General features: G+C 43.4%; 1 protein-coding gene across 1 annotated transcript in view; it reads left to right on the plus strand.

Moving 5' to 3' along the window:
- Positions 1-23,815, plus strand: part of MINDY2 (MINDY lysine 48 deubiquitinase 2) — a 218,933-nt gene that overhangs the window by 189,477 nt on the left and 5,641 nt on the right. The window contains exon 8 of the mRNA XM_073618817.1: positions 14,290-14,469. Coding sequence (XP_073474918.1) covers positions 14,290-14,469 — 180 coding nt within the window. The remainder of the gene's footprint in view (positions 1-14,289; positions 14,470-23,815) is intronic.

The raw sequence follows: 23,815 nt of genomic DNA on the forward strand, positions 1-23,815 counted from the left end.
TAGGCTGAAAAAACAAAACAAACCCATCAGAGAGATGGCAAAAACATTAGGTGTGGCCAAATCAACTGTTTGGGACATCCTTAAAAAGAAAGAACGCACCAGTGAGCTCAGCAACACCAAAAGACCCGGAAGACCACGGAAAACAACTGTGGTAGATGACTGAAGAATTCTTTCCCTGGTGAAGAAAACACCCTTCACAACAGTTGACCGGATCAAGAACACTCTCCAGCAGGTAGGTGTATGTGTTTCAAAGTCAACAATCAAGAGAAGACTTCACCAGAGTGAATACAGAGGGTTCACCACTAGATGTTACCCATTGGTGAGCCTCAAAAACAGGAAGGCCAGATTAGAGTTTGCCAAACAACATCTAAAAAAGCCTTCACAGTTCTGGAACAATATCCTATGGACAGATGAGACCAAGATCAACTTGTACCAGAGTGATGGGAAGAGAAGAGTATGGAGAAGGAAAGGAACTGCTCATGATCCAAAGCATACAACCTCATCTGTGAAGCATGGTGGTGGTAGTGTCATGGCATGGGCATGTATGGCTGCCAATGGAACTGGTTCTCTTGTATTTATCGATGCTGTGACTGCTGACAAAAGCAGCAGGATGAATTCTGAAGTGTTTCAGGCAATATTATCTGCTCATATTCAGCAAAATGCTTCAGAACTCATTGGACCACGCTTCACAGTGCAGATGGACAATGACCCGAAGCATACTGCGAAAGCAACCAAAGAGTTTTTTAAGGGAAAGAAGTGGAATGTTATGCAATGGGCAAGTCAATCACCTGACCTGAATCCGATTGAGCATGCATTTCACTTGCTGAAGACAAAACTGAAGGGAAAATGCCCCAAGAACAAGCAGGAACTGAAGACAGTTGCCGTAGAGGCCTGGCAGAGCATCACCAGGGATGAAACCCAGCGTCTGGTGATGTCTGTGCGTTCCAGACTTCAGGCTGTAATTGACTGCAAAGGATTTGCAACCAAGTATTAAAAAGTGAAAGTTTGATGGATGATTGTTATTCTGTCCCATTTCTTTTGGTCCCTTAAAAAGTGGGAAGCACATATACAAACCGTTGTAATTCCTACACCATTCACCTGATTTAGATGTAAATACCCTCAAATTAAAGCTGAAAGTCTGCAGTTAAAGCACATCTTGTTTGTTTCATTTCAAATCCATTGTGGTGGTGTACAGAGCCAAAAAGATTAGAATTGTGTCAATGTCCCAATATTTATGGACCTTACTGTAAATTACTGCTGTCCTTATTGTACCCATACAAGTTATGAGATGCCTGCTTGTTTGGACATAAGTCAGCCGATGAACGTTCCTTCATACTCTTGACATAATTATATAGTACCTTCCTGTTACATAAGGCATGATATTTAAACATAAGGTGACAATTATACCTTCGGTCACAACAAATGAAGTGGACTTAGTCCCAACAGCTTTTGATGTGTCTTTTTTTACTTCTGCCCCTACAGTAGTTCTTAACTCGCGCACCCAGTCGGACATTCATATCCAGTCGAACCTACAACACCATACTGATACCGCTGCCTACATATCCTACATTTACATCTGAAGCACATATAGAAAGTATCTACAGATTGGCTATGCCTATGATGATAGCCAGGTCCATCTGTATATTCAGAACTGAAGGTGCTGCCTGACTGGATAGAACTGGCCTACGCATAAGAGCGGCTATTGCGGAAGCTCATTTAGTAATCTCTCAACTGTTTTTAAAAATGTTGGATGATCCATGTCTTTCCTTCCCGTTTAATGTGATTTGATGTTTTCTTTTCCTCTCCCTTTTTTAATTCTTTCAATGCCTGATATTAATCCCTTGGTTTTTGAAATTTGCTGGAAAGTTCAGGGCACGGCCTACCCGCTGTTTCCTTTCACTCCACCCCAGGCCTGCACTCACTGGCGTGGTGAGTGCCTTAATTATTTAGTTACCTATTGGGCTGTAGGGTTTATCACCCGGAGCCACTTGGTATCCTACAACTACTTTGTGTCCTTCCTCTACTTTCTCTATCCCTCCATCTGAACACTTTTTTTTCAGTCCTTCCCACTCTAGCCCTAACCGCCCTCTGACGTCTGACGAAACACATTTCAAAAAGAGCAAACTTCCCTTCCTTCAGAACAGGTTCTTCCCCTTTGTCTACCATGCCTCAAACCATTCATCCAAATCCAAAGGAGTCTCTATCCTAATTTCTAGCCGCGTTCCTTGGTCCCTTTTGGATATCATGTGCGGATGAGGGGCTAGTTCATGAAAGGCCACATTGGCAGCATGAAGGTGACAATGGCTACAGTATACTCCCCAAATCAGCATCAAGATGCCTTCCTCTCTAGCACCCTGTTCTCCCTGGTGGAGTTTACAGAGAGAAAGCTGATACTAGGCGGAGATCTTAATATTCCTCGGGACCCGACAGTTGATATGCCTACAGGCGCCTCCGACATTCTCCCCGACACTCACAGACCCATACTCCAAACCCTGCATAGTCACTAACTGATCGATGCGTGGTGTCTATTCCATCCTGGCGAATGGGACTATACATTTTTTTCCACCCAACACCACTCATATTCCTGAATAGACTTGTTCTTGGCTCCCCATCAACATCTCTCGGATATCATTGATGTGAAGATCGGCAACATTTTCTCCCTCCCGAGAGTGGCGCTGGCACTTAAATGAAAGTCTGTTACAAGACCCTGCAGTTCTGGCAGATGTTATGATATCCTAGAGAGCGATCCCGGGATCGTCTGGGAGGCACATAAAACTGTCATCCGAGGGGTGTTGATCAAGCATGGCGCCCATATCAAGCGCGCCTGGGACGCTAAACTCACTACGTTACTTACAGACATACAACCGCTGGAGTTGCGTCCTAAGCAGACCCCTAAAGCCTCTCTAGAACACGACCTCACACACTTATGCCGCCAGGTGTCAGAATTACTACGATATCGTGCTAAGGCAGCGATTCAGACCTGCAGGAGACTTCACTACGAATCCAGAGACAATTGTGGAAAACAACTGGCAAAGACCCTACGGGACCAAAGAGCTTCCTATATTCCCCACTTAGTGGGCCCGACGGGTCAGAAGATGATGTTACCAAAACGGATAGCACAGCCTTTTGGAGAATACAACTCCTCTTTATATAACCTCCCGGCCAGCTCACCATCACAGACGCAATTGGACGATTTTCTCTCCTCAGCCCGCCTCCCTAGGCTGTCGTCTCCACAACAGCGTGACTTGGAGGCCCCTATAGCCTTGGAGGAGTTACAGACCGCTGTGGGCTCAGCCAAACCCGGCAAAGCTCCTGGCCCTGACGGTTACACCATCCAGTACTACAAGACCCTATTACCTATCTTAGGACCCCAAATGGTAAAAACATTTAATGTGTTTGGACAATCTTCCTCCTTCCTGCCTGCAACATTGCTGGCCCATATCTCAGTCATACACAAGGAGGGTAAAGATCCCTCCTTATGCAGCAACTAGACCCATATCACTACTTAACGTAGACCTGAAACTCTTCACTAAAATCCTAGCTACAGACCTTCAGCCTTTTCTTCCTCAACTAGTCCATTTAGACCAAGTAGGCTTTATCCCCACCTGTGAAGCACATGATAACACCACGAAAGTCTTGAATTTGTTACACTTACCAAAATACCGTGTGTCTTCCTGAGCATGGACGCCGAGAAGGTGTTCGATAGGGTGAATTGGAGTTTCATGTTTGTGACCCTTCAGCGTGGGGGACAGGATGATTCAGTGAATCTCCGAGGTATATACTACCCCGAGGGCCTCAGTCAAGGTTAACGGTGTGTTCTCAGACCAGATCGCAATATCGAACGGTACTCAGCAGGGTTGCCCTCTGTCACCACTACTATTTTCTCTTACCCTGGAACCGTTCCTGTGTAGGGTCAGGTTAACCACTTGAGCCCCGGACCATTATGCTGCCTAAGGACCAGAGGTCTTTTTCCAATTTGGCACTGCGTCGCTTTAACTGCTAATTGCGCGGTCATGCAATGCTGTACCCAAACGAAATTTGCGTCCTTTTCTTCCCACAAATAGAGCTTTCTTTTGATGGTATTTGATCACCTCTGCAGTTTTTATTTTTTGCGCTATAAACGGAAAAAGACCAAAAATTTTGAAAAAAAATGATATTTTCTACTTTTTGTTATAAAAAAAATCCAATAAACTAAATTTTAGTCATACATTTAGGCCAAAATGTATTCGGCCACATGTCTTTGGTAAAAAAAAAAATGTCAATAAGCATATATTTATTGGTTTGCGCAAAAGTTATAGCGTCTACAAACTAGGGTACATTTTCTGTAATTTACACAGCTTTTAGTTTATGACTGCCTATGTAATTTCTTGAGGTGCTAAAATGGCAGGGCAGTACAAAACCCCCCCAAATGACCCCATTTTGGAAAGTAGACACCCCAAGGAAATTGCTGAGAGGCATGTTGAACCCATTGAATATTTATTTTTTTTGTCCCAAGTGATTGAATAATGACAAAAAAAAAAAAAAAATATTTACAAAAAGTTGTCACTAAATGATATATTGCTCACACAGGCCATGGGCCTATGTGGAATTGCACCCCAAAATACATTCAGCTGCTTCTCCTGAGTATGGGGATACCACATGTGTGGGACTTTTTGGGAGCTTAGCCGCGTACGGGGCCCCGAAAACCAAGCACCGCCTTCAGGATTTCTAAGGGTGTAAATTTTTGATTTCACTCTTCACTGCCTATCACAGTTTCGGAGGCCATGGAATGCCCAGGTGGCACAAAACCCCCCCAAATGACCCCATTTTGGAAAGTAGACACCCCAAGCTATTTGCTGAGAGGCATGGTGAGTATTTTGCAGCTCTCATTTGTTTTTGAAAATGAAGAAAGACAAGAAAAAACTTTTTTTTTTTCTTTTTTCAATTTTCAAAACTTTGTGACAAAAAGTGAGGTCTGCAAAATACTCACTATACCTCTCAGCAAATAGCTTTGGGTGTCTACTTTCCAAAATGGGGTCATTTGGGGGGGTTTGTGCCACCTGGGCTTTCCATGGCCTCCGAAACTGTGATAGGCAGTGAAGAGTGAAATCAAAAATTCACGCCCTTAGAAAGCCTGAAGGCGGTGCTTGGTTTTCGGGGTCCCGTACGCGGCTAGGCTCCCAAAAAGTCTCACACATGTGGTATCCCCGTACTCAGGAGAAGCAGCAGAATGTATTTTGGGGTGTAATTTCACATATTCCCATGGCATGTTTGAGCAATATATCATTTAGTGACAACTTTGTGCAAAAAAAAAAAAAAAATTTGTCTCTTTCCCGCAACTTGTGTCGCAATATAAAATATTCCATGGACTCGACATGCCTCTCAGCAAATAGCTTGGGGTGTCTACTTTCCAAAATGGGGTCATTTTGGGGGGTTTTGAACTGTCCTGGCATTTTATGCACAACATTTAGAAGCTTATGTCATACATCACCAACTCTTCTAACCACTTGAAGACAAAGCCCTTTCTGACACTCATTGTTTACATGAAAAAGTTATTTTTTTTTGCAAAAAAATTACTTTGAACCCCCAAACATTATATATTTTTTTAAAGCAAATGCCCTACAGATTAAAATGGTGGGTGTTTCAATTTTTTTTTTCACACGGTATTTGCGCAGCGATTTTTCAAACGCATTTTTTGGGGAAAAAACACACTTTTTTAAATTTTAATGCACTAAAACACACTATATTGCCCAAATGTTTGATGAAATAAAAAAGATGATCTTAGGCCGAGTACATGGATACTAAACATGACATGCTTTAAAATTGCGCACAAACGTGCAGTGGCAACAAAATAAATACATTTTTAAAAGCCTTTAAAAGCCTTTACAGGTTACCACTTTAGATTTACAGAGGAGGTCTACTGCAAAAATTACTGCCCTCGATCTGACCTTCGCGGCGATACCTCACATGCATGGTGCAATTGCTGTTTACGTTTGACGACAGACCGCCGCTTGCGTTCGCCTTAGCGCGAGAGCAGGGGGCGACAGGGGTGCTTTTTTTTTTTTTTTATTATTTTTTTGCTTTTTTATCTTATTTTTAAACTGTTCCTTTCATTTTTTTTTTTTTTTTAATCATTTTTATTGTTATCTCGGGGAATGTAAATATCCCCTATGATAGCAATAGGTAGTGACAGGTACTCTTTTTTGAAAAAATTGGGGTCTATTAGACCCTAGATCTCTCCTCTGCCCTCAAAGCATCTGATGACACCAAGATCGGTGTGATAAAATGCTTCCCCAATTTCCCAATGGCGCTATTTACATCCGGCGAAATCTAAGTCATAAAATGCTCGTAGCTTCCGGTTTCTTAGGCCATAGAGATGTTTGGAGCCACTCTGGTCTCTGATCAGCTCTATGGTCAGCTGGCTGAATCACCGGCTGCATTCTCAGGTTCCCTGTTGAGACAGGAGAGCCAGAGAAAAACACGGAAGATGGTGGGGGGGGGGGGGCATTCCCTCCCACGGCTTGTAAAAGCAGTCTAGAGGCTAATTAGCCACTAGGATTGCTTTTACATGAAAGCCGACCGCTGGCTGAAAAAAATGATACCAAGATGATACCTAAACCTGCAGGCATCATTCTGGTATAACCATTCAAAGTCGTGAATGGCGTACCTGAAGACAAAAAAATGGTTAACAATAAAGCACAGTAAATGGTAAAGTATAAAAAATTGCATACCTGAAAAGCAAACATGATAAAACATAATTACAATAAAACATTGCAGAATAGAATACAGTAAAAAAAAGAGCAGAACAAGAGAGAGAGAATAGAGAGAGAGAACAATAAAACGACAACTATTTTTTTTTATTTTATATATATTTTTTTTTTTTACACTTTTTTTGTAACTTACTTTTATAACGGTAACCGGTTCCCGGTTCGGGTCTCTCAAAATGCGATGGCATCTTGGGAGACCCTGTGAAAGTGTGCCTAGTCTGTGCAATGCTGTACCCTACGCTAATACTCAACTAATGAATGGTAGCGTTCAAAACATTCACCAATGCAAAGACCAGGATTGTCAGGACAGGAGGGACAATAATAGAGGGTGTCACGCCTATATCCACGCTTGCTGCAGACACGACTTTTTTTTTGGGGGTTCGTTGGGTAGGGGTACTCGGGAGGACATAAAGAAAATGCCTCTCATGCAGCTGACTGCATTTGGTTGGGGATGTGAATGGGGGAAGTACGGGCGCTGCAGAAGCGGTGGGTTCCCAATTAGGATTGACGAATGCAGCAGGAAGGGCACTATGGGCACGACGGGCCTGTGTTTGTCTTCTTGGTGGCAGCGGGACACTACTTGTGCTTGCCACCTCACCAGCTTGAACTGCACTTATGGGACTCGCCACGTCACCAAGTGTTACTGCAGTGCTGGTTTGACTACGACCGGGGTGTACTAGGCCGCTGGCGCTTGCCAGTTCAATAAAAAGCTACCAAAAAAACTGTTAGTGATCGCAGGGATCAGGCCTGACTCTGCGAATGCTGCAGTTATGCGTTAAGTGTTTTGTAAGTGACAGTGATCGATCGATACTGCACTTGGGTGGGCTGGGCTGGGCCGGGCAGAGGGGCAAAACGCAGGTGCTAGCAGGTATCTGGGCTGATCCCGCTAACACTGCGTTTTTGGGAACCCTAAACTGCTGGGGACGCCAGTATAGATCTGATCGGATCAGATATTGATCCGTTCAGATACTATACCACTAAGGGAGGTGTACGGTGCGTGCGTGGGTGTTAGCGGTACTGGCGCTAATCTGACGCTGCTTGGGGCTGGTGCTTGCCAGTTCACCAAAATACTACCAAAAAAACTGTTAGCGATCGCAGGGATCAGGCCTGACTCTGCGAAAACTGCAGTTATGCATTTAGTGTTTTGTAAGTGTCAGTGATCGATCGATACTGCACTTGGGTGGGCTGGGCTGGGCCGGGCGGAGGGGCAAAACGCAGGTGCTAGCAGGTATCTGGGCTGATCCCGCTAACACTGCGTTTTTGGGAACCCTAAACTGCTGGGGACGCTAGTATAGATCTGATCGGATCAGATATTGATCCGTTCAGATACTATACCACTAAGGGAGCTGTACGGTGCGTGCGTGGGTGTTAGCGCTACTGGCGCTAACCTGACGCTGCCTGGGGCTGGTGCTTGCCAGTTCACCAAAATGCTACCAAAAAAACTGTTAGCGATCGCAGGGATCAGGCCTGACTCTGCGAACGGTGCAGTTATGCGTTTAGTGTTTTGTAAGTGACAGTGATCGATCGATACTGCACTTGGGCTGGGCCGGGCGGAGGGGCAAAACGCAGGTGCTAGCAGGTATCTGGGCTGATCCCGCTAACACTGTGTTTTTGGGAACCCTAAACTGCTGGGGACGCTAGTATAGATCTGATCGGATCAGATATTGATCCGATCAGATACTATACCACTAAGGGAGGCGTATGCTGCGTGCGTGGGTGTTAGCGTTACTGGCGCTAATCTGACGCTGCCTGGGGTGACGCATATCACCGCCGGGCGATCAGGGGGCTAAACCTTTATTCGGTAATAAACGGCGGGTGCCCTGACACTATAAAAAATAAACAAACTAACCAGCGTCACCCGTAACAGTTATACGGTGATCAGTGGTGAAAGGGTTAACTAGGGGGCCATCAAGGGGTTAAAACATTTATTCGGTAGTATATGGGGGTCCCTGTCGCTATAAAACGCTGACGGCGAACCTAAATATTTAGGTCCCTAACTAGCGTCACCAGCGACACTAATACAGCGATCAGAAAAATGATCGCTTAGCGACACTGGTGACAGGGGGTGATCAAGGGGTTAAAAATTTATTAGGGGGGGTTAGGGGGGTATCCTAGACCTACAGGGGGGTAATACTAACTGTCCCAACACTGTAACTGTCACAAACTGACACCAATGCAGTAATCAGAAAAAAAAAAAAAAAAAACTGCTGGTGTCAGTTTGTGACGGGGGGGGGTGATTGGGGGGGGCGATCGGGGTGTTTTGTGTGCCTGGCATGTTCTACTGTGTTGTGTAGTGTTGGTGCACTCACATACCTGTCTTCTCTCCTCGGGCCGGAACGGAAATTACCGAGCCGAGGAGAGATGACATCATTTCCTTTGCTGCTGTTTAGCATACAGCAGCAAAGGAATGATGTGATTGGCCGGCAGCGATCGCGAGGGGGGGGCCACGAACGGATGGCCTCCCCCTCATCTCCGATCGCCGTGGGACAAAAGACGACCTCCTCGGGCACCGGGGGGGGGGTCCGATCGGACCCCCCACCCGCGGAAGGCAAATCACGTATATGTACGTGATTTTGCCTGTCCGTGCCACCTTGCCGACGTAAATCGGCGTGAGACGGTCGTCAAGTGGTTAAACAATGACATCAAAGGCCTGCAGATCAGCAATTCTCATTATAAAATCTCGGCTTATGCAGACAAGCTCCTATTCTCCTTATCTAACCTGATTATATCTCTGCCTAATCTACTACAGGATCTCGAGCGATATGGCGATCTATCGAATTTGAAAATCAACTTTTTAAAATCTGAGGCTATGGACGTGGGGATGACTCCCACACAACTACACCACTTACTAAATAATTTTAAATTTAAGCGGACCTCCACGGCATTAAAATATCCCCCCATCTGTGTCCAATGTCTTTAAATTGAACTTCCCACCTCTATTGGGCCAGGTGCGAAAGCTTCTGGATAAATGGTGTCATGGGCTACACTCGTGGTTCGGTCGATGTGACATTATAAAGATGAGTATTTTACCCAAATTCTTGTACGTCTTTCAGGCCCTCCCTATTCATATTCCACCGGCCTACTTTAAACAAATTAACACCCTCTTTGCTAACTTTGTTTGGGCTAACAGAAAGCCAAGGATAAGGGGGCGTTTATTGACTCTCCCCAAAATATTTGGGTGGATCGCGATCCCAGATATCCAAAAATATCACCAAGTGATATTCAAAATATCACCAAGCTGTTCACCTCAAACGGGTGATTGATTGGTGCAGACACGGCACTCAAAAATTGTGGACGCAACTAGAACAACAATTCTGCACCATCCCACTCCATAGAGCTCCCTGGTGCTTTTGGGTCTTGCCCTTGATACTCAAAGCTCACCCTGTCGTAGGCCCAACCCTATGGGTTTGCAACGCTCTGTGTAAAAATCCGGTTATTACCTCCTCTAAGTCGCCATTATACCTGGTATTGGGTAATCCCAATTTTCCCCTGGGTCTTCGGGGAGGCCCGTTTCAGCGCTTGCTAGATACGGGCTGTTTCCAGGTGTCACATTTTCTCAATTTGGAGAGATGGCCGTCTAGTCCGACTCTGATGCAACCTGATGGGAGATTTGCCTTGGATTTCTGGAGGGCACTCCAACTCCATCACTTCCTCCAAATGCTAGGGTCTCTGACAGAATACAGAAGGCCACTGACCACATTTGAATCCCATTGCATGGGGGAAGGCACATTACCACACACCCTCTCCACAATGAACTCTAATATTGATCTCCCCACCTGCAGAATTCAGACATCCTGGCCTTATCAAATGGGAAGCAGATCTGGGACGATCACGCCCGAGCAGGCTAGCAAAATCGTATGGTTCACCCTTATACTTGATGCACTGATATAACCTGACTACTTTTCCAATGTTCTGATTTGATTTATTGTCTTGGCTACCTTTTGAATCTTAAATAAAGAATTTGAAAAAAAAGAAAAGGATCACTTTTCATATTTTGGGAAACACTAATTTTCTACCTGGCCTCCAGAATAAAACATTCTTCCGGCTTCATTAGGAGAATAAATGATGCGCAAAACATTTTCTATACTGCTCATCCTGGTTGTCACCCACCCAAATAGCATTGAATCTGGTGTTTTTCCTCCTGAGGCACTCTGCAAATTTTACAAATTGCCCATTTCCTGCAATCGTGGCCGGCCCCGGAAAAATTCTCACGTGCATTAACCCAGTTTTAACAGGAATGTATGAACCAATCCAACATGCTCTCTTTTTATCCTGCAAATTGATCCTTATAGAAGCCTCAAAAACCCAGTTGCATTTTTTGCAACACTAGGAGGAGGACCTTTGTATCACCATCTCACCAAAGACCATCAAATAATACTCACTATGTTCTGTCAGCCTTCTATAAGCAGTAAATACCAAAAATCTGGCTATAAGATTGTTACCCGTTGGTATAGTACTCCAGCGGTACTTCATGCCATCAACCATGCCTCTCCAGCAACATGCTGGAGATACAGGTAGGGACCTAGAGATATGTGACATGTCTTCAGGTCCTGGTCAGTTCTGAGCAATTTGTGGACACAAGTACATGAGATAACCCAAAAATGTACAGATAGGATTATCCCTAAATTGCCTGACTTTTTTCCTTCTACATAACTCAATACCCGTAACCAGTCATAAAAAATAATTTGGTAAACACAGCATGCTACTGCATCCCAGTATTGTGGAAATCCTCTTCAACCCAACAACCCAACAATAGATCAAATGGGTTGAAGATATTAGACTAATGGAGAGCCTCACTAGTGCTTTGTTAAACATGTAGTCTACAGTTTTAGCTATGTGGTTTTACTGGACTGAATATTCCTGTACAGACAACTTCAAAAGACTGCTTACTGACTGAAAATGTACATTCTGTTAGTTTTCAATCCTGCCTTTGACCCTTATGTGTACACTTCCCTCAAATTATGTTTGCATCCGTTGTGGCTGCACATTTGATAGTCAGGGTTTCCTTCCTTGCTTGGTGCACCTTTCCTTCCCTCCACTTCCTACCTTTTAGCCCTTACTACCTATTCTTTACTTTGATCTACCCTATGCACAACATCCCTATTAATTCCCCTTGAGTGACACATTTTGATAGCACTGGGCATTGACCATCCATATATTACTTTGACTTGACTATAATATTAGTCCAGAGCCACAATATGACGAGGATCTACATTTCACTTATTTGACATCTATCCTTACAACAGTTTTTTGTGTCCTAACTCTGTTTCCTCTAAACCTTCCAAATTAATGTTTATTTATACACTTCCTTTGTAAACTTTAAACTGCCGTAGTTGATGCTAGATGTGTCAAATTTTCCTTGACTATTATTTCCCCGATATGCCTTTCATGTTTGTATATTAGCAAAATTATAAATAAAGAATGCAAATAAAAAATGATTAAGTGAAGATTTCTTCAGTTTGGTGCCAATCTTCACTCTTCAGTGGAGAAGAGTGAAGGATCTGACTTTCCACCATGCATGAAAAGCTGTTAAAGCGGAGTTCCACCCAGAAAAACATTTTTACATTTTCAGAGTCCTTTATTATTATAAAAAAAAGATTTGAAGTAAAAAAAAATTTTAACTCGCCAGAAATGCTCTGTTGCTAGTTGGTGGCTCCTAATCTGCCACTTCCGGGTCCGCGGTGCTCCGCATCACTTCCTCCCTCTCCTGTGTTCCTGGGAAATGATCCAGGAGGCAGTGGGCAGTACTGTGAGAAAAAATCTACAGCCGTCGGAGCATCGCGCATGCGTGAGATTGAGAGGTGCATACTGGTTACCCAGCATGCACCTCTCGTTAGCTTATCCAGGAAGAGTTTGCGATTGGGCTTCATATGCTCACAATCATCATGGCAACGGCCAGAAGAGGATTTTATAAATTGTAAGTATAAAAAAATTATATGATTCATATACACTAGCAAACATAGATATACTTTATTTAAGTTACTAATGAAGTGTGACAGGATGCCTGTAAAAAAAAAAAAAAATCATTCTGTGGCTGGAACTCCGCTTTAACACCAGAAGAGTATCAAGGTGGATCCCTGTTCTCCTATCTGTGGTATAAGGATGTACTGCCCCATCTGTGGCCTGTTTTAGGGTCAGTGTGTGTTGTTACTTAATCTCACTATGGAATGCAGTGTCTTTTGGTGGACACCTAAACATGCTGCTCTTTGGAATCAGCAGCCAATTCAGGTAGCCTTCTTGAAGGTTTTCCCGAGTGTGGTTCGGGGTTAAAATTCAGTCCCATTAGCGGTAACCCCGAGCCACACTCGGGATTACATTGCAGGATCCTGGTGCCGCGTTACTTACTTTGTCCCCGGGATCCTGCGATGTCCCCCGCAGTGTCTGCGGGCTCTGTCTCCTCCGAAGCCTCTCCGTGCCAGGCTCCGTTCCCTGCTAGCGTTGCAACGCACAGGGGCGGAGCCTGGTGGCAAATTCAAAAAATTGTAAAAATCATAACACATACAGTACTGTAATCTTACAGATTACAGTACTGTATGAAATTATTTCACATCCCTTTTGTCCCCAGTGCTTTGGCCCATGCCCTGCATGCAGTTTTATGTTATATATACTGTTCTTTCTGCCTGGAAACTGGAGATTGTCCATAGCAACCAAAAAGTGTCCCTTTACGTCAAAAAAGGCTTTAGACCAGCTAGAAAACAGCGATAGTAAATTAGAACACTTACAGAATTGAGCAATAGTGATTTATGGAGAAATTAATTTTATTATTATATTATTATTTTTTTTAATTATTTAGATTTATTTATTAAATTATAATTTATGTTTTTGTGTTTCAAACTTTATCATACCCCGGATATCTACTAGACTCTTCTTTGGACAGATTTAAGTGTGTTATTGTTAAGAATTACAGGCCTACAATATAAAACGCCAAATTTCCATGCAAAATAATTGTACCGCTTTCAGCACCTAAAATCCGAAATAATCATACCGCCAGGGAGGTTAAAGTGTATGTCTTCTCAAAAAAAAAAAAAACATATGCTGTACATCTCTGCAATACATGAACATTTCTCTACGTTTTGACTCTTTAAAAACACTGCAAGTACAAAAAACTGTTAATGCTGCCAGATATCCAGTGAGCTGCTTCTAACTTCCTGTAGTGGGCTTATAATGCTGCCATGTTGTCAGCCCTGCCTGAGTTTTCCTGTGTGAAAGACAGACCACCCACCAATTAGATTGTGGTTGGGGGGGGGGGGGTCTGTAGTCCAGACAGGGAGAACTCAAGTAAAACAAAACTGCTTCAAGATTTAGATTTCAGTGTGTTTAACATTTCCTACAACCATACAAAAAACTTCTGATAGCCCTTTTCCAAAAATGGTTTCTAGCTGCATGTGGGGAATTTAGATTGTGAGTTATGTCAAGTTTAGAGACTTGACTGAATGATCTAAAAAAATGTTCAATTTGATGGAGCTCTGTAAAGTAAATGGAATAATTGTGCATGCCTTTAGATGTTTTTTGAAGGAATTCTCACAGACTGTGTCTTTACTAGGATTATCTGATGGCACTATCACTACAACAGGAGCAGCAGAACCAAGATATAGACTGGGAGCAAATACCAGAAGGCATCAGTGACCTGGAGCTGGCCAAAAAACTTCAGGAGGAAGAGGATAAGAGAGCCTCACAGTATTATCAGGAACAGGAGCAGGCAGCGGTTTCTGCTCCCCCACAGGTACTTTTTCTCATTTCTTATTAAGGTAGTGTGTAACTTCACTTTTTTTAGTGATAAGTGCACTATTAAAAGACTATCCTTTTCACCAACATAATTACTTTCCTTATTTTTGTAAATTTTTCTGAGATTTCCCCCTCTAAAAAGATGTCCAGCATCCTTAATGATTCTTAGCCCAAATTCCTCAAGATATGGGAGCCGTGGCTCCTGTATGCCCTGCCTTTAGTGCATATCTCCAGTATGTCTAAATTGTCCGACTGATTGTCCCCGAGTACATGGTGGCCATTTCCTTTTCTCCTCCTAGAGCTCATGCCCTCTTTCTCCCCCTTCTCCATTCTTCCTTTTTCTCTTTCTGCCGCCTTGCCTTCTCTCTCTTTTTTTTTCCTCATTACTGTGAGCATACTCTCTCTCATGACTCCCTGCCATGGCCAGCCCCCGATGGTACTCTATAGAGTTGTTAAACTCGGCTTATATTTTGTTTTCTTTTTTGTTGTCAGTGTTTACATCTTAACCTAGGGTCACATCTCTGCGCGTGGCTGTGGCAATCTCAGTGATTCCCGCAACCACCTGTAGTGAAAACGAACTGTGGAAACATGTGGGGATGCCATTCATTCTGAATGGCACCCCCACGCATGCAAAATTGCAGTGCGGGTGCGGCAACCTCAGGGAAATTGCATGGTCCAAAAGATCATGCAATTTCCCTGCGGCTGCGTTTTTGAAAAGGTGCACGCACCTATTTTTTTTTTCCTTTGCGGAAACACAGGCACGGCAGCCCATTATTTGAATGAGCTGTCGTGCCCGTGCAAATGCAGCCCACACAAACGCAAAGATGTGAACTTATGGTAAATCAGAAATTTAGATCCCTCTGAGTGGGCAATTCTGCAGTTATACTTATCTCTTAAACTGCAACAAAAATATTGAACGAGAGATTTCTACCTTTCATGCTCTCTTGCTTATAGAAATACAAAGGAGAGGAGGGTTGGGACTTTGAATCGACCAAAAGCAAGAGATAAAGAAATAACAATATTGTTGAGAGCTAGTTTTATTTACAAACTAGCTCTCGACAATATTATTTCTTTATCTCTTTCTTTTGGTTGATTATGATACTGTGGTTTGCCTACTGTAAGCCACGTCTCTCATTCAAAGTCCCAATCCTCCTCTCCTTTGTGTCATGAATAGGGATGGAGATACCTAGCTCTAATGTAGGAGCTGCCCTACTCATAGCACCAAGCCCTTGCATAGGCAGGTGTCTCATTTAAAGTCCCAAACACCAAGTGTCACCTGCTCTCCACTGTAGACACTCCACTCCAATCCAGCAGTGACAAAATGCTCATCACTTCCATGTTCTTTAGTCACAGCGCAGATGTAGGAATGGATGTTCTATATTCTCAGTACCATAAAAGTGACTGGGCAGCTTTACAGCCACCTGTACCACTGTTACGAAAAAGCCATGTATTTTACTCCTTTTTTTATGTGCAGTACAGTGAGGAGGTATAGTTGTTGGACCATTAACAGATCTTTTTAAACAATCTCTTCTAAACAGAAGTTCCCCATGACTGGCAAATACAGGCCAGTGAGTTTAACATCGGTTGTAGTCAAGTTTATGGAATCACTCCTGAAAGGATGGATCATTGATTACTTAAAAATATACAACTTGCTGGACCAAAGCAGCATGGCTTTACTGAGGGCAGATCATATCAGACTAATCTGATTGAATTTTTTGTCTATATTACCAATGGTTTGGACCAGGGTGGTGCTGTGGACATAGCATATCTTGATTTCAGCAAGGCATTTGATACGGTTCCACATAGTGATCTACATTGTAAAGCGCTGTAAACTGTTGGCGCTATATAAATCCTATATAATAATAATGATCTAATGCAAAAGTTGTAAAAGCTAGGACCTAACCTTTGGGTGGTTCAGTGGATATGAAATTGGCTAAAGTATATATACCAGAGTGTGGTTGTAAATGGGGTTCATCCGGAACAGAGACCAGTCACTAGTGGTGTACCACAAGGCTCTGTACTAGGTCCTGTTCTATTTAACTTATATGCAAGTGATATAACTAAAGGGTTGTTGGAATAAGGTATGTCTTTTTGCTGATGACACAAAGGTGTGTAATAGGGTTGATATCCCTGGAGGTGTCTGTAACATGGGACATGATTTGGCATTGCTGGAAGATTGGTCAAAACTGCAGTTTAATGTTTCTAAATGTAAAAAAATGCACCTAGGGAAAAAGTATCCCTGAAGTACATCAGTGGGGTACAGTTTGGCCAGCACTACAGACAAAAAAAGATTTGGGGGTACCTTTTGCATCACTAGAGGACTCACCAGTGAGACCTCATTTAGAATACCATGACCCGTTCTGGAGACCTCACTTACAAAATGGTATTGATAAGCTAGAACTAGTTCAGAGAAGGGTAAAAAGATGGTGAAAGGTGTGGGGGATAAGACATATCAGGAGAGACATCAGGAATTTAATATGTACAGTCTGGAGGAAAGAAGGGAAAGGGAAACATGCATCAAAAAGGTGGATAAGGTTCAGGGGTGCATGATCTTCAATATGCAACCAAAATCAAGAACACGGGGACATGACCCCAAACTCACAGGAGGAAAGTTCAAAACTTATCTTGGAAAGCATTTTTTTTTTTTACTGAAAGGGTAGTTGGTGCTTGGAATAAACTTCCAACAGAGGTAGTGAGTCAGTCAACATTAAGTGGTTTCAAACCTGCTTGTGGCAAACCTAGATCTATATTTGGACAAAAAAGTTACCAAAAAAAACAAAATACAAAAACACATATAAATTTTAAAAAAAATGGGCAGACTCGATGGACCACTTGTTTTTTTTTTCTGCCATCACTTGTCTGTTTCTAGCTGTAATTACATCTCATTGTATAAACAAAATGACCTGAATACCGCACATACAAACACATTTCTGAAAAAGTATACTTTTTGGATTTCTTTTTTAAAGCTGAACTATAGCCAAAACTTTGATTTTAGTCTTGTATGGAGAAAGGGGGGAGGGGATTAGAACCTCTTTTAGAATTCTATTGCATGTGTGTGTCTGCATTGGTTAGATATTTTCTCACATCCCGCCCTAGTGACAGGGAGTCCGAGGGTAAAGAGGCGATGGGAAAACTACTGAATGCAGACTAAGACAGCAACAGGCAGACACATAGTACTGTAAATAAAAGTTAGAACCCCAGTCAGGTTTATATTCATGTACCTTCCTGTATTGGTCGCTATTTCATCTTTTTCTTGTAGTGTCACAGGGTTGTCGCCAAAAACAAACAATGAGCGAAAAGCTCCCTGGTATGATTAAAGACAGCAATAAAGATCTTAAAGAGTTTTTTGCCCCACTCTATTAACCACTTCCTGCCCGGCCCATAGCAGATGACGGCCGGGCGGTGGTTCAGTTATCCTGACTGGGCGTCATATGACGTCCAGCAGGATAACATGCCGCCGCGTGCCCATGGGGGCATGCATCGCGGCGATTGGTGGAGCGGTGTGTCAATCTGACACACCACTCCACCGATCTTGATAAAGAGCCTCCGGCGGAGGCTCTTTACCACGTGATCAGCCGTGTCCAATCACGGCTGATCACGATGTCAATAGGAAGAGCCGTTGATCGGCTTTTCCTCACTCGCGTCTGACAGACGCGAGTAGAGGAGAGCCGATTGGCAGCTCTCCTGGCAGGGGGGGTCTCCGCTGATTGTTTATCAGCGCAGCACCCCCTTGGATGCCCGCACTGTACCACCAGGGAAGCCGCCAGGACCACCAGGGAACCAGGCAACATGTGGATGGCCAGGTATGTACCCCATGGCCATCCACATGTGCCCAATCTGTGCCAATCAGTGCCCACAAATGGGCACTGACTGGCACCATTTTAAATCAGGGATGCCCAGCAATGCCACCCATCAATGTGATCAGTGCCACCCATCAGTGTCAACAGTGCCACCTATCGGTGCCCATCCGTGCCACCTATCAGTGCCACCCATAAGTACCCATTAGTGCCACCCATAAGTACCCATCAATGCCACCTACGAGTGCCCATCAGCTACCTATGAGTGCCCATCAGTGCTGCATACCAGTGCCACCTATCAGTGTCCATCAGTGCACATCAGTGTCACCTATTAGTGCCCATCATCAGTGCCACCTCATTTGTGCCACCTCATCGGTGCCCATCAGTGCCGTCGTATCATTGCCCATCAGTGCAGCCATATCAGTGCCCGACATTGAAGAAGAAAACTTACTTATTTACAAAAAATTTTAACAGAAACAAAGACATTTTTTTTATTTGTTGCGCAAAAAATAAAAAACGCAGAGGTGATCAAATACCACCAAAAGAAAGCTCTATTTGTGGGAACAAAATGATAAAAAATTTGTTTGGGTACAGTGTTGCATGACCGCGCAATTGTCATTCAAATTGCGACAGCGCTGAAAGCTGAAAATTGGCCTGGGCGGGAAGGTGTCTGAGTGCCTGGTATTGAAGTGGTTAAAAACTAAAAATAAATATCTTTAGTTAACTTTTGCTAAGCATGTTCACACTAGACAGTTACTTAGTGACCCAGTCAGCACAGGGTCATTTGTATGTACAACATCCTATTGAAAGAACACCACACATACAGTACTTTCCTTTCCATTGGCCTTTTTCTTGAAAAGGCGCAGCTTCACTGTTTACTGTCTTCTGCAAGTATTTCAGCTGGATGGGTCAAATAGCAGCTGTCACCCCCTGCTGTTTCTTCTGCTAGCTCACATGTACTTTAGTGAGGTGCAAGCCAGTGGGAGAAACCACTGGGAGCAGCAAGAAAAGCAGGTAATTCCTTTTTTTTTTTTTTTTTTTTTTTTTTTTTGGGGGAAAGCTATGGAATATACAGTATGTAGAGGTTCCGGTTGGAATCATGTACCGTTTTTAGAAAGCCAATTAATTAGCTAATCTCAAAGAAGTGTTGATCGAATTTTGGGGAACGTGAGACAAAATCCTCTACCAATCTAGGAGTTGTACAGTTTCATTGAGACCTTTTTTATTCCATTGGGCCATGTGGGCTAGTTTCTGTTCCGCTGATGAACCTGATGATTTACAGATGGTTCCACATGGGGTAAGATCTGGAGGTTCTTTGTTGCTCTAATTACAGTATATTTGCCAGAAAATTAGTCATTTGTCTGAATGTAAAGTAGTTGGTAATTGGAGTTGCAACTTAAAAAATGTGTGTTTTATTTACCAGTTGTGAAATAAAATCTTCAGTTGTGGAAGTCCTAGTTGTTCTACCATCTGAAAATACTAGGTTGAAGCCAAGCAGGAAATTAAGGGTTGTCTATAAATATGGGTAGTAGGATCTCATTTTCATGGGGGCCACATCAGGAAATCTATAGATCTATCGTTACAAGCTGAGGCTTCAACGGTCATCAAAGAGAGGGCACATCATTTAAAGTGCATATGGGTATTTTTGACAGCTGAGATGCTTGGTAATAAGTCAAATCGTGTAAAAAAAAAAAAAAAAGTCCATTTGGCTGCATCCCCTAATCCAGTGATGGCGAACCTTGGCACCCCAGATGTTTTGGAACTACATTTCCCATTATGCTCACCTACACTGCAGAGTGCATGAGCATCATGGGAAATGTAGTTCCAAAACATCTGGGGTGCCGAGGTTCGCCATCACTGCCCTAATCTTTAATGTGAACACTTTAATACCAAAAAAACAGCAATAGTGCTCAGATGCACACACAAAGGAGGGGGGGGGGTGCAGTTCTTAACATACCTGGAAGTGTGTGAATACTTGCAGCGGCTAGAAGAGCAGTGAAAGCAGTGGCTTTTTAAGAAACTGTCCTCTGGAAAGCCAGGAATATACGGTCTTCTTTTAACAGGCATGTTCTGTATACAAGTATTCATGTGTGACAAGGGCAAGAATCAAAATATAAACAGAAGCAACAGTGCAGATACCCATACAACATACCGATGAAAAGAGCTCCTGGGTGCCCGATCCAGAGCTGTTTCACTGAGTACATTAATAGAAAGATGATCCGCACGCCAAGAGTTGCTCCTAAAAAATCTTCATCTTTATTCAGAAACCACAGTCCACAACTACAGATAAAATCAGTTGATGCGTTTCAGCCTATGAGGCCTTAGTCAAAACAGTTATGACTAAGGCCTCATAGGCTGAAACACGTCAACTGATTTTATCTCTGGTTGTGGACTGTGGTTTCTGAATAAAGATGAAGATTTTTTTAAGAGCAACTCTTGGTGTGCAAGATCATCTTTCTATAAGACTCTAAATATCCAGTCTTAGATTATCATAAATGTACAAATGTATATTTACCCTTTTTCTTTCCATATTTAAATAAAATTGTATCTGTCGCCAGATAGCACTTTTTATAGCAGTACAGCAACATTAGTACTCACTGCTTGTCAGCTTGTTTTTTAGTCTGCTTTTTCTATGTTAGGTTAGAAATTTAGAAAATACCATAGGAACTGTGATGTTAAAGCGGAGCTCCACCCCAAAGTGGAAGCTCCGCTTTTGTCTGCCTCCTCCCCCTCTGCAGCCTCATTTGGCACCTTTTGAGGGGGAGGGGGAGCTGGGAGCCGGTACCTGGTTTTATTCAGTACCTGCTCCCATTTCTGGCTCACTTCGCCATGGCGAATTTACGTTTGCATGATTGTAGTGCTACCCTGTTTCCCCGAAAATAAGACCTAGCGTGATTGTCGGTGATGGTTGCAATATGAGCCCTACCCCCCAAATAAGCCCTAGTTAAAGTCCTTCTAGGTCTTATTTTCAGGGTAGGGCTTATTTTTGGGGAAACATGGTAGGGCTACTTTTTTCTGCACTGGAACCTGACTGCACTGGTGTGAACTAGAGTCATTGGAATACATGGAAAACATTGTGCATGCATTTATAGTGCAGAAAAAAAGCTCACGGAACTGTATCTGGTGTGAACTGGCCCTTACACAAGCACGGCATATACCCACATACAGCTAATGTACAGCCATTTATTACTATGGGTGACTGTATGCTACAGCTGTCTCTCCCAGGCACAGAAATGTCAGATGCCTGAAAATGTTCATGAGACCTAACAGCCCAAAATATTGCTGTTTGACATTTCCAAATATATTTGAATGTTTTGTATGCACATGTCCTTATAAATGTGTTGGGGAAAGAGACCATCATGAACCACCTTGATTCAGCAGTGGCCTTCTTCTAAGTTTCTCATAGCAACCAAATTTTGTGATTGTTGTCAAGGAAATTAAACAGTTGAAAAATGAGTAGCCTTAAGTTCCTATCTCATATCTAGATCTGTATTATAATTAAATTACTACAAACACAATATGATTAACCACTTAACCTCTGGAAGATTTGCCCCCCCCCCCCCTTCATGACCAGGACATTTTTTTGCGATACAGCACTGTTACTTTAACTGACAATTGCACTGTCATGCGACACTGTACCCAAATAAAATTTGTGTTCTTTATTTTTCCCACAAATAGAGCTGTCTTTTGGTGGTATTTGATCACCTGTGCAGTTTTTTATTTTTTGCGCTATAATCAAAAAAAAGACCAACAGTTTTGAAAAAAAAACCTATATTTTTTACATTCTGCTATAAAATACAGCCAATAAAAAAAATAAAAAAATCTAATTTCTTCATCAACTTAGGTCAATATGTATTCTACTACGTTTTTGGTATAAAAAAAAAATCTCTAAGTGGATATCGATTTGTTTACACAAAAGTTATAGCGTCTACAAACTATGAGATAAATTTATGGAATTTTTATTCATTTATTTTATACTAGTAATGGCAGCGATCAGTGACTTATAGCGAGACTGCGATATTGCGGCGGACTCTCAGACACTGACACTTTGCAGGAACCAGTGACACTAATACAGTGATCAATGTTAAAAATATACATTGTCACTGTACTGACACTGGCCGGGAAGGGGGTAAACATCTAGGGTGATCAAAGAGTTAACTGTGTGCCTAGCAAGTCTTTTTGTATACAGTGTGCTGCTCTCACTGGGGAAAGAGATCGATTCTAGTCTCTGCTTTGCGGAGACACAGGATCATCCCTTCACCCGTCAGAACTGAGAAGCCTTATTTACATACGCACAGGGCAGGACTTAGGGTGGTGGGGGCCCCTGGGCTTGAGTCACTTTCGGGCCCTACCTTCTATACATTACCGTATTTATCGGCGTATAACACGCACCCCAAGTTTAGGAGGGAATTTCAAGGAAAAAACTTTTAGGAGGGAAGTTTAAGAAAAACTTACATTTAAATGCCCATCAATGCAGCCTTGCACAGCGTCCATCTGCAGCCTTGTCCATCCATCTGTAGCCTTGTCCAGTGTCATTGCAGCCTTGTCAGTGTAGCCTTGTCATTTGCAGCCTTGCCCCAGTGTCATTTGCAGCCTTGCCCCAGTGTTATTTGCAGGATTGTCATTTGCAGCGTTGTCATTGCAGTCTTGAAGTTTAAAAATGGCGCGGCAAAGATACAGAGTCCTCTGTATCTCGGCGGCTCTCGGGTCCTCTCGCAGTCCCGAGCAGAGCCGAGAGTAGCCGAGTGTTTGGGTACAGCATCACACAACTGCGCAATTGTCAGTTAAATCGACGCAGTGCTGTATCGCAAGAAAAATGATTGAAGTGCAATATTTCTATTATTACATTGTTATATAAAATAAGATAGTTCAACTCACCATATGCAGAATCAGTCGGAGCCTGAGCGTGTCACCTGCCAATGTCACCTGCCTTCAGATGCAGATTGTCACTTGCCATGTCACTTGTCAGCGGATGCAGGGTGTCACTTGCCACGTCACTTGTCAGCGGATGCAGGGTGTCACTTGCCAACGTCACTTGTCAGCGGATGCAGGGTGTCACTTGTCACGTCACTTGTCAGCGGATGCAGGGTGTCACTTGCCAGCGGATGCAGGGTGTCACTTGCCACGTCACTTATCAGCTTATGCAGGGTGTCACTTGCCAGCGGATGCAGGGTGTCGCTTGCCAGCGGATGCAGGGTGTCACTTGTCATGTCGCCTGCCACCGGGTCGAAGGGGGCCCCGTCAGATAGGATGTATGCAGAATCAGTCGGAGCCTGAGCGTGTCACCTGCCAATGTCACCTGCCTTCAGATGCAGATTGTCACTTGCCATGTCACTTGTCAGCGGATGCAGGGTGTCACTTGCCACGTCACTTGTCAGCGGATGCAGGGTGTCACTTGCCAACGTCACTTGTCAGCGGATGCAGGGTGTCACTTGTCACGTCACTTGTCAGCGGATGCAGGGTGTCACTTGCCAGCGGATGCAGGGTGTCACTTGCCACGTCACTTATCAGCTTATGCAGGGTGTCACTTGCCAGCGGATGCAGGGT

This window comes from Aquarana catesbeiana, linkage group LG03 (assembly GCF_042186555.1).
Source record: "Aquarana catesbeiana isolate 2022-GZ linkage group LG03, ASM4218655v1, whole genome shotgun sequence".
NCBI lineage: Eukaryota > Metazoa > Chordata > Amphibia > Anura > Ranidae > Aquarana > Aquarana catesbeiana.